Consider the following 11,949-nt stretch of genomic DNA (forward strand, 5'->3'; position numbering starts at 1 on the left):
GTAATCAGCCCTGACTGCAGTGATTGTGAGGTAGTGGAGTTCAAAATCTTAAAGGGGGTGAGGAAGAAAAGCAGCGATACAGACCATGGACTTCAGCTGGGCAGACTTCAGTTTATTCAGGAAAGTAGTAGGTGGGATCCCATGGGAGGCAGCTCTCAAGTGCAAAGGAGCTCAGGGAACCTGCAGGCCTCAAAGGATGTAAAGCCCATCCACATTCTCAAGAAAAGCAAAGCCGGGACACTGGCTAACCGGGGAAGTTACAATGCAAGAAGGGATCATGGAGGAGTTTGAAGCAGCAACAGGCTACAAAGGATGAAGCATGATGGTAGGAAAACCAAAGCTCACCTAGAGCTGACACTTGTAAAGGACACCAAGGACAACATGAAGAACTTCAGCCACCCCATTAACAGGGAAATGCTGAATAAGGCATGTGCTCTGCTGAAAGGGGCCAGTGATCCAGTGACAGTATATGCCGATAAGGCTGAGGTACCCAATGCTTTCTTTATTTCATTCTTCATTAACTAGGTTTCCCCTCTCCTTCATGCTTAGTGAATGAGTTCAAGGGGGAGATCTGTCAGGAGCAGGTGAGAATAAGGCAGGGATTACTTGAAACTATTTGATCCATAAAAGTCCATGGGACCCAACAGCTGCACCCAAGGCTGCTGAGAGATACATACTTGTTCCAGAAATAAACAAAAAACCCACAAAAGAGAACACAATTTCTTCCAAGACATACGTTTTATTTGTTTGTTGTTTGTTTGGGGTTTTGTTTGTTTTGATTGGTTGGGTTTTTAAAAGAACTGAGAGGGTCAAGTTAGAAAAACACTGTTGTGGTTTTAGTTGAACCTCAGAGTTGTACACCTACTGTCACCATGTATTTACAAGACCTACTGGACATCTGCAAAGACAGGAGAAAATTCAAGGACATGAAATAGTGAAATGGATGAATGAGTGGACAGACTTGGCTTAGAAATCACTTTGGTAAGCCAAGTCCATTTGTGTCAGTGCATCAAAGGCACCACCAAGAACAAATGCTGAATAAGTATCTTACCATAACCCTGCAAAATGTCCGATAGGGAGAAGAAGACTTAGGATGACATCTTGACCAAAACGGCTTTAATGCTGTGAGCACAGTAACTAAGGGCTTGACTTACCCTGGAAGCACTAAGTAAAGTTTTCAACAATTAGAAAAATACAATAAATTCTTCAAATATACAGAAGTGGTGTGATGAAACAGTTTGAACACTGTGTATGTAATACAGAACAACAAAAACACTGATCTCTAGTAGCTTCACTACTCTCTGTGGTTCTAAATTTGCCGAATATTGTGCTCCCTGTCAAACTCGAATTTTCCAGTACTGCAAAATGTGGATACAGTTTACCTAGTCAATACTTTCATAGGTCATTTTTCCAAAGTAAGCAACACATTATTTAATCACAAAACACAAATTGAATTTTTATACTAAAAGCACAGGGATAGAAAAGCAGATAAGTACTTTCCTGTTTTGGGCCTACCTACAGTTTCTCTGTTTAACAGATGTTCATTTAGTACATTAGATATTCTATACTTTTCTTAAATGTGTGTGTGTGTTTGGCTTTTTTAAGCCTCACAAAAAAACAAAGCCCACAAAACCTATGCAAGCACCTCAGCCTATGGCAGCAAAACCAGCTGTGCTGAACCAATGACCTCTTTCTGAAGCTGCATCTCCCTTCACAATCAGGCTCACAATCCATCACACTACCCACATGAGGCAAGGAAGCACAACGAGAATGAATGGTGAAAGATAATCTTCCACCAGTGTGGAAACTGGCAAGAGTTTCTTCAATTCCAGACCTCTGAACAGAATGGCATTTTAGCTCCTCAAAGCCACCAACTTTTGCGCTATGATTAAGCTGCTTACATGCGTTTGGATTGTGCCTGCAAAGGAGTACTCTGTTTTTTCAACACTTCTACAGCCAGTTTCAAATTAAATAAAAATTATTATTTAAATTGACTGTTGCTCTTCATTGTTCTGTGCATCACATTTCTCTTTACATATTTTGTACATTTATATATATATATATGTATATATACAAAAAAGAAAAACAATAATATGAAAAGAGAGGAAAAAAAAATGTAACCGATGATTCTCACTTACCCATCCATGAAAGCTTTCTGGGTGAGTTGCAACACTCAACACAAGGTGAGAAAGTTTGGCACATGGAATGGGTTCTAAGCAAGCTGTTTTCTTCTCCAACACATCTACCCGCTCCTTCCAGCACTGCATATTCAACTGCTTTGTTTATTAACAGCTGCTTAAGACATCTCTGTGTCAGCTTTCAGACCTCTGTGAATCCCATTCTCAAGCACCGAATATGGCCCTTGTTCAGTGATAGAAAAAAATCCAGTTTGATACTGGTTCAGTGGCAGAGAAAATCCATATGATGTCACAGTAACAGGACACAAAGAACTGATCTAGTATTAAAAAAATCGCTCTGTCAGTTCAAATTTGTTCCAGACATTTTGACGGAATATCTTTGCACTTGCAAATCTTTATACCCGAGGGGGTATTATCTATTCTCGCACAGCCAGCCAAAACCATAAATCCAGCATGAACTTTGCATTGCTTGCTCTGCTAATTCAACAGGAATGTGATCATGCGCCCAAGCCCGACCTATCTTTTAGGTAGTCAAATTGTGCACAAATCTGGCACTAAATAACATTTAAGTATGACCAAAGAGGCAGCCACTGTCAGGAGAAAAGACAATATTGGTGAAAAGAGTAACAACCGTTTATGCCTGTGACAATTTTGATAACCAAACTCAGAATTCCATTACCATGGAAACTTCCATCCTCTGAAACCCATCCAGAATTACTAACTTAGGTGTACTGTGTCCTACCACACCGGGTATGGACTATGCTAGAATTAGAAAAAGATATATGCCGGATTAGGCAGTCCATTCACCTGCATATTGCTCACTGTGGGAATTATAATGACCACAGGGCACTATCTCGTCTTCACAATATTTTTTTAAATGAAATCATACTGCTTCTGTGAATACTTATACAACCTTTTGAAAATTCAGCAGAACTCCTTCACTGATAGCTTAGGTTCATGAATAGGACATAAATTTTAACTCAACACATGCACAAACAGGTATCTCCCTCCAACTAGCCTCTATGGACGTATGTATGAAGAGTTCTTTCATAGTACCATCTCTATATTGAAAAAACAAACAAACAAACAAACAAACCAAAAACAAACCAACCAAAAAAACAAAACACAAGGCAAACCAAAAAGACATGCAGCGAAACTTGTTATTATTTTCTATGCACTAGATGGTGTTTAACCTGGCATCATACCAGCAAAAACAAATTCCTGAAAACTAGCAAACTCAGGGCAAACACATACCTCTGCTGCCACTAGTAAACAAAATGTTTTTCTCTATTTCTGTTGAGGATACATATGAAAAAATAGTACTAAATAAGAAAGGAATCTTATCTGTAAGTCATTCTTTTTAACTCTAAATGGAAGGTGTGTTACGTGATCTCAATTTTGCAAACTTTTTGGGACATAATATTTTCATGAAAGCCATGCGAAACCTCATATGACAGAGAGGGTAAAGAAATGGGTTTAAAGAGGAGTTGAGCCACAAAAGCCAAAAGGTTATTTCATACAGGGATTTATGGACACAGGTTCCTCGGCAGGCCCCACGAATAATCATTAGTAAAGTGTATGGGGCCCAGCAAATGGCAAAGACACACACAATTATGACAAGCGATTTCGCTATTTTCTTGTCCTGCTGCAGTTTTGACCCAGTCCTCGAATGGAAAGAAGCAGAAAATTCCCTTTTGAGGGCTGCGGAACTGGTTTGTGTTGGAGATGAACAGTGAGCCATCTGTGCTGGTCTCCATGACCTCGTTAAGGATGAAACACTGTCCTCTGCTTCTGATGGAGAAAAAGACGATGCTCCTGGCCTTGGCAAGAGGCAAAATCCGCAGGACAGGCTGCCGCTCCTCGTAGGCTCACAGTCCTGTGTGCTGCCATGCCGCTGCCGCCTCTGGATGTTGTGGAAGATGTGCACGTTGAAGTAGGTCACCGAGACCAGCGGCACAAAGAACTCCAGGGTGGACGCGCACAGGAGGAAGTACCAGTTGTCATAGAACTCAGCGTAGCACTGATCCGCCGCTACCACGCTGCGTCCGGCCACGTGCTCCCAAAAGAGGATGGCCGGGCAGTAGAGAAGGAAGGCAAAGACCCAGGTGGCCACCATCTTGATGACAGGGTTGGACGTGATTCCCTGCTGGGCTCTGTAAGAGACCTGTGAAGGAAAAAGACATTTCACAGATTCAGATAACATTTTGGAAAAACTATAATATTTGTTCTGTAATTCCCTGGACACCAGGAACTTCTTCACTTGTGTATGGTCCTTAAGAACTCTGTTCCTCTTGCTCCTGAAATACTGTAGCTGTGTGACTAATATTAATACTTGGGATTGGAGAGGAGCCGAAGACTGTTTGTCTTCCAAATGTGAAAAGATGTGGCTTGTTTTCATCACTACCACAGGAAGGTAGCAATAATGAATCAGTTTATGATTCATGAAATGTGCAGGCTCGGAGAATGAAAGCAGCTGTGAGACTTCCTTCCTGCACAGGCAAAAGTAGAAGCCTTCTATATTAGACAGGTTGCCATGTGAGACTGAAAACACTAGACAATATAATTTTTCATACTGTTTCCACTCGACTTAGCAAAAAAATCTATCCCACTCATATGCTTTAACATCTCTTACTTTATTGAAACATTTTGTTTTAATGCTCACTTTAACTTGCAAGCAGCCCATGGCATCACTGCAAATCTTTATGTTTTGATGTCTACCCAGACTGCATTCATTTATTTTACTGTCTAGCCATAAATATCAGTGTTTGAAAAAAATATTAAGAATTAAAGACATGTCATCCAAAGTTAGGAAATACAAGAGTTAAAACCATCCTTGTAATAGCCCAGCCAGTATGTACAACACATACTTCTAGCTCTTGGACCCCCGCATCTTTCAGAGTACAAGATAATCTGTTAATGAGAAGCTGGACAATTTTATGTCCTCCATAGAGTTCAACGTTTGTCATCCCAGGCTCTACTCAGACCCAGAACTACCTTCCTCATCAGCTTCCTATGCTGCTCATTAGCGCAGCACCTGCATGCTATACAAATATTAATGAATGGTATCTTCACAGCCACATACGACGTAAGTGGCATTGTCCCTGTATTATCAGTGAGCAACAGATCAATAGTGCAGTGTTACACACATTGTTTTAGATTCTCTGTTTTGTACACCTGTTGACTGAAGATTCAGACTCCTCTACATCTTAAAGCATCGTATCAGTTCAGAGCACAGCTCCAGTTCTGCAATAATAAATTTGCAACCCTTTGCAAGACCACAAACATTTCAATTTAGTAGGCAGAAAACAGGAAGCTCAGCACAGTTTCACAGAAAGGTAAGTCTGAAATGACTGGCCACAAGCTGGGTTTGCAGCAGAGGCAGAGGTGCATTCCAAGTCCATGAGGAAGTGTAATATCTTTTCTTTAGATAACAGCCCTATGTTGCACACTCTTGGAGAGAAAAACAGAATGTGATAATGCAAACAAAGACCATCAACAGTGCATAAGAACATGGAGCTCAGCTGGGTTGCAGAGGCCTTTTTAATTTACGTTTCTCACATTCTGAGTTCTGCAAATTCATCAATACTTTCCAATATTACCTTTTCTTAAACACAGGGAATTTCATACATTGTTCCAGTAAAAAAAATAAACAAACACACCCGAGCAACAACCAACCCTAAAACCTGGGGAAGACGACAAAGAGATTAGGCATTGTATCAGCACTTCCCAAACAAGAACCTCCTGATCTAACACAGCCCATGTCACTCGAGCTAGCAGACACATCAAAAGCAAGGCATGTTGACGGTCTTCCATCTGGACGAAAAACCATGTAGAGCTTAGAAATGGTGAATGATAACATTTACCACTGGGTTCCTCAGATTATCTTGTGAAGCAGAAGAATTATAATATTCAAGAAACACATCTTACCTCTCCACATATTTTGATCCATTCTCTTTTCGGCATCAAGGGATTGGTTTCCACCCTATTGTTTGTTGACAGCATATGTCAATCACCCACTGTGGCAATGCAGAGCCTCATCTGATTTTCAGTTGGTCCATCCCACATCTCTCTCCATACCCTTTTCTCCTTTTAAAATTTATCTCAAGCCTACACACATCCTTGACTCAATGTAGTTTTCATTAGCACTCTTCTAACAACCAAAGCACAAGTTCTCCAGACTCCTACTGCCCCTTTCCTACCTTGACCTTGTCACTTCCTCTGTAGCGTAATTAAACAATTTCTGATCCATGCAGTGGAAGTGAGAGTGCAGAGAAGGGCAATGAAGCTGGTGAGGGGGTCTGGAACACAAGTCTGATGAGGAACAGCTGAGGGAACTGGGGCTGCTGAGCCTGGAGAAAAGGAGGCTGAGGGGAGACCTTATCACTGTCTACAGCTACCTGAAAGGAGGTTGTAGCATGGAGGGGGTTGGTCTCTTCTCCCAAGTAGCAAGTGATAGGGCAAGAGGAAATGGCCTCAAGTTGTACCAGGGGAGGTTTAGATTGGATATTAGGAAAAATTTATTGATAGAAAGAGTTGTCAGGTATTGGAACACGCTGCCCCGCTGCCCAGGGGAGCATTTGAGTCACCATCCCTCGAAGTGCTTAAAACATAGATGAGGTTCTTAGGGACATGGTTTAGAGGTGGACTTGACAGTGCTAGGTTAATGGTTGGACTGGATTATCTTAAAAGTCTTTTACAACCAAAATTATTCTGATTCTATAAATCATAGGCAAGGCATTGTCTTAAGTGTCAATTAAACACTAAAGCATCAACATTTCTCAAAAAAAAAAAAAAAAAAGTAAAATAATGAAGGACCATTTAGCTTCTAGTGTTAACTGCAAACACTTTGTGTTCTTTGAGTTTTATAGAAACCTAAATATGTATCAAAGAATAATTAGAAATGTTTGTCTTACCGCTTTAGTAACTGACAGAAAACGGTCGTAGCTGATAAGGACGATGCTGAACACCGAAGCTGTGCACAGGAGATAGTCCATGACCAGCCAGAGCTTGCACAGGCCTCTTCCCAAGTGCCACGTCCCTGTCAGGGCATAAGGGATGTACAAAGGTATACAGAATGCACCTATGGAAATAAACCAAATGCACACATCAGTCAGCACTGCAGGCAACGCTCGTGAAAGCATAGAAACATTTCTGTGGTATCTGATAAAAGCACAATACTGACTAGAATTGCCACACGGAAGGCTTTGTATTCTCATGCAACCAATAAACACTTTACTACAAACTAGGCACCAGTAACATCCTTATAATTAATGCCTTTCTGAAAGGTGTATTGAGTTTATTGTGTATCATTATTACTTCTCCTGTTTATATCACCTGCTAAAGGAAGGAGCAGCTGACTTTGTTTACCTGCTTAAGGTAAACTCTATTCTATATTAACTACCAAAATTAAAGCAAATAGAAAACATCTTTCCCCATCCCAATTTAATTTACTGTTTTCTACCATGAATGATCTAATTGTCATACTTCTGTCCTCTTAGAAACATGATACGGTGTCCGAAAGTGCTCTAGAAGTAACTTTTAAGAAATATGATATGACTTTCAGACTAATCTTTCAAACTATACGATCAAAAGACTGACAAAAACCGCACAGTTAATTAAATACACCCAGTCCAACATTCATTCTTATCATAATTCTTATCATAACCACTTTTCAGTGGTGAGCCCATAGACTGTTATCTGTGGGAACACACCAAGTGGTAGGAACATACATGAGTATTCCACACCCATGGCTATCTAAATTTAGGGTGTTAAATCCAAACGTTGTGAAAGTGCCCACATGATCTCATTTTAACGAATTTCTAGGTGATGACGGTAAACATAGTGTCACAATGCAGCCTCGTGAGGCTGAAGAGCTAACGGTGCAGTTTGGTATGATGCAGAAATGCAGCAAACAGCATCAATGCTGCAATGAAAGAGAATCACTGCATCTAGAGAGCAACTAACACTTGCTCTTTCAAGCAAGAAGTCATGTTATAGATGTTAATTTCAAATTTAGATTTACTTCATAATAATGTGTGCTTCTGGATCAGGTACTGAAGAGTACCTTAAGAGTTTCCATTTCCCTAGAAATCTTACCATTCCTGTTATTCTCCCTCTACTAAGAATCAAGAAATCTCTATTCAAATCCAGCTATAGGTCCAGAAGGGCAGAGATAAAGCAAAAGCTGTTGAACATTAAAATCAGTTAGATTAAATATATTAAAAGAATAAGCGAAGGGCTCTGCAAGCACGAAAGTGTGTGCTTTTAGCACTTAGGATCAAGCAGAAAATAAGGATAATTTAGGTAACCCTGAATCTAAATTGTGTAGCTACAGAGACACAAATGAGTTTGATTCTAAAGTATCCAAAGCTTTTAACCAAATTTAGAATGAAAACCTTGATATTCAGGTAAACATATCACGTCGCAAAATTTATGGAAGTTACGTAATGCCAAGTAAGCTCTACTTCCTTCTTTGGCAGAGGATGTTATTTACTTTGTACTTCTCAGCTAGATGCTGGTATTTGTTCAGTGTGGTGCTAGATTGTGAGCCAGATGATACAACACCGCGCTGTCCCCTGGTTTTCTGTTCAATGCCATGTTTTTCCCCTGCGTACCACAGCCAGAAAGCAGGCTGCAAGATCTCTGCAGCACAACGAGGCAGGTGTCAGCTGGAAGAAGACATCAGTTATGGGGGAAGGGATCAAAACACTATACAAGGAGATGTGGACATCACCAGGACCAAACTATTAGAAGTCATGCCCCTAACAGAACTTCTGACACTGGCAACAAATTTTAACAAGAGTTTCTTCTACTTTTTCAGTATCCTTTTTAAATGTGTAAGTAAAACCAGTAGAATAAAAACAGTTTCAAAATATTTTGTTGTGACAAGAATATAGATTTAATGAAATAGACACACCTGCTTAGAGCCAGCCTTCTGCATACTCAATAATTTAACCACAACTTTTACCAGAGACACTCAACACTTCACAGAATATTGCAATACATCAATCACCAATTGCACATCACAATAGCATTTTAATTGTACTTTTTCTCAGTACAAGTTTCAACATAACATCTGTCCTTATGTATAAATATGTATAATATCAAACTTCTTAGAAACCTTTTGATTTGTTTTTGTTTATTTACCCGTACAAACACATTCTCCTAAGGTATGACTCTAGATAGAGTGCATACAGCAAAATGTTTTAAAGTACTATTAATCACTAATTAGTTGCAACCTTCAGGTGATTACCTGTATTCTGTGACAGTAGATTAAAATAGAAGATATCAATCATGTATTCAAGCTCTGCCAGATAATATATGCTGTATTCAATTTGACTACCTAGATTTTAGTCAAGGCTCTTCACAATCAGCTCACATTCTTTGTTATTCCATACAGAAAGGCTGAGGGGAGACCTTATCACTGTCTACAGCTACCTGAAAGGAGGTTGTAGCATGGAGAGCGTTGGTCTCTTCTCCCAAGTAGCAAGTAATAGGACAAGAGGAAATGGCCTCAAGTTGTGCCAGGGGAGGTTTAGATTGGATACCAGGAAAAAATTCTTCACAGAAAGGGTTGTCAGGCACTGGAACAGGCTGCCCAGGGAAGTGGTGGAGTCACCATCCCTGGAGGTGTTTAAAAGGCATTTAGACAAGGTTCTTAGGGACATGGTTTAGTGCTAGACTTAGCTTACAGTTGGACTCGACCTTCAGGGTCTCTTCCAACCAAAGTGATTCTATGATCCGCACACAGTAGTATTTTTTTCCTGAAGCAAGAACATTACATATTACCTGTTTATCTAACAAAGGATCCATTTTTCTTTTTCTGAAAAATGACAGCCTGCTAAAACACCTCATGCAGTTTCCACCATCCCTCACCCTTCCCCTAGACACAGCACTAGGAAATAGTTCTCTTAGAAGACACCACCCAGCAGAAGAAGCCCCACTGCTTCTCCTAAGATTCCAAGGACACAAACAGAACATGCCTCCACACTCAGGACTTACCTACTGCAAAGTCAGAAATAGCAAGATTGAGAAAGAAATAGTTACTCCGATGCCTCAGGTTTCTGTCTGTGATGAAAGCAAAGATCACCAGGATGTTTCCCAGGGTGGTGACCAGAGCCAGCAACACCATGAGGAAAGCCAGCAGCACCAACACGCCCAGCGAAAAGTCAGAGCTCAGTGCCAGTGTGGACAAAGTCTCGTTACTTGTTCCAGTTGCATGCGGAGCTTCAGCAGTGCTGTTGTGCATGTTGCGTATCCAGGTCAGTTCAGTCTGGGAAGAAAGTTGCATCTTGCAGAGTTATCCAAGAGGTTGTGACTCATGAGGAGTATAAAGAAGATAGGCCAAAAATCCAATAAACATTAAAAAAAAGTTGACTCGCAAGCAGAAAATATTAAAAGGTTCTGATGCTAGATAAATCTTGTTTTCCTAAGATTCTTTAAATCATGTATATGTCTAGAAGAGCTACCAGCACAAAATATGCAGTTTTTCCAAGCTCATATTTTAAAATACAAGTTCTTTATGCAACCTGATCTTTATCTGTGGAGGTCAGAAGGGCTGATTCGAGATTCTCTCTTGCTTTCCTCCCTTCCTTCCTTCCTCCCTGCCTTGTTCCCTTCTCTTGTAGAAGTGTTTTGCTTGCTAGTGTTATGGACAACAACTGTTCCTGGAATTTTTTTCTTAATCCTGGGTACTTATCCTTACGAGAATTTAAACTATGTTCTAATTTAATCCTTGTTTATCTAGTGTCATTGTATTTTAGAGTCTGTGGTCCCTCCCTGTTGTATTATACCTTTTTCTTGACAAAAGGCATGGTCAGCTTGGTTGTGGCTGTTTTTCTTCTTCTTTCTGTGGACCCTAGGGCTGGAAACTGATATGCTGTAAATGAGCGTATATAGTTACTTACCAGAGCAGTTAAGCAGTAATGGTCCAACCCTCAGACAACAATTGCAAAACTCCCACTGGAATCGGTTTCAAAACCCTCTGTGGCAACCCCAGTGACAGCATCAGCTGCTGCCATCCCTGAACCAAGGAACAAAATGAACTCCCTGCACACGAATGAGAGCTCGACAATTAACTTTAATAGGACGAGGCTTTTCTTCCCATGCTGGTGGGAGAACTTGTGTGTCTTCCACAAGTGCTTATTTTTTGTATGAGTAATGAAGCCACTTGCAGAGAGCTGTGAGTATTCCACAGTTGTAAAAATTCAATCCTTTTTACTATGGGTTCTAAAAACACTTTGGTGTCTAATTTTGGATACTTAAATTTGAAAAATGTTGGCTGTCATGTCTGTGCTTTGTTATAGCAAAAAATTCATTAGCATTTGCCAAGAGCTTTTTCTAAATGTTTGAATGGCAGCAGTACAAACACCGCAAAACTTCATCATCCATACAAATATCTTTACAGCATGCATGTCCATTACTGCTGTAAGCTTTATGTCATTTCCAGGTAATGCTGGAAATGTAGAAAACACACTTTGGCAATGACTACTGAGTAATACCACTAGCCTTTTTCTGCTAGTAAGACCAAAGCTGATCTAAAATAAGTTCTTGAGGTCCAAGCTATTTTGTGGTTGAAAAGAAAATAAAGCAGTGAACAAATGTGAGGTCAAATTAAGGGTTGGGACAAATCTGTATTCTGTCTGTCTCAACTGCCTGTAGCCTAAGGAGGAGTGTAAGAACTTGTCAAAATACACGGCTGGTGTGCTCCCCATGACTAGTGATTTGTAGCTCCAGGTACCAATACAGTACCAGGAGTGTCATTCAATCATTTTATTTTCACTTCATCTTCTAAACAGTCACCTTCTTACCC

The 11,949-nt window shown here is 40.3% G+C and overlaps 1 protein-coding gene across 1 annotated transcript; it reads right to left on the reverse strand.

The window, feature by feature from the left end:
* Positions 1 to 766: 766 nt before the first annotated feature.
* Positions 767 to 10,504, reverse strand: LOC308038016 (histamine H3 receptor-like). The gene is made up of 3 exons (XM_080340214.1): positions 10,140 to 10,504; positions 7,052 to 7,218; positions 767 to 4,302 (listed from the first exon to the last, which is right to left on the reverse strand). Exons 1-3 carry the CDS (start codon positions 10,426 to 10,428, stop codon positions 3,505 to 3,507), a joined length of 1,254 nt encoding a protein of 417 aa, XP_080196340.1. The 5' UTR covers positions 10,429 to 10,504; the 3' UTR covers positions 767 to 3,504.
* Positions 10,505 to 11,949: the final 1,445 nt, after the last annotated feature.

Source organism: Nesoenas mayeri (genome assembly GCF_963082525.1).
Source record: "Nesoenas mayeri genome assembly, chromosome: 2".
NCBI classification, from domain to species: domain Eukaryota; kingdom Metazoa; phylum Chordata; class Aves; order Columbiformes; family Columbidae; genus Nesoenas; species Nesoenas mayeri.

Coding starts and splice junctions, on each gene's coding strand:
- LOC308038016 (XM_080340214.1), bottom strand. CDS start 10,428: ATGCAACTTTCTTCCCAGACTGAACTGACCTGGATACGCAACATGCAC. Junction 7,219..10,139: donor TATTTCTGACTTTGCAGTAG/GTAAGTCCTGAG, acceptor TTATTTCCATAG/GTGCATTCTGTATACCTTTG. Junction 4,303..7,051: donor TTCTGTCAGTTACTAAAGCG/GTAAGACAAACA, acceptor TTTCCTTCACAG/GTCTCTTACAGAGCCCAGCA.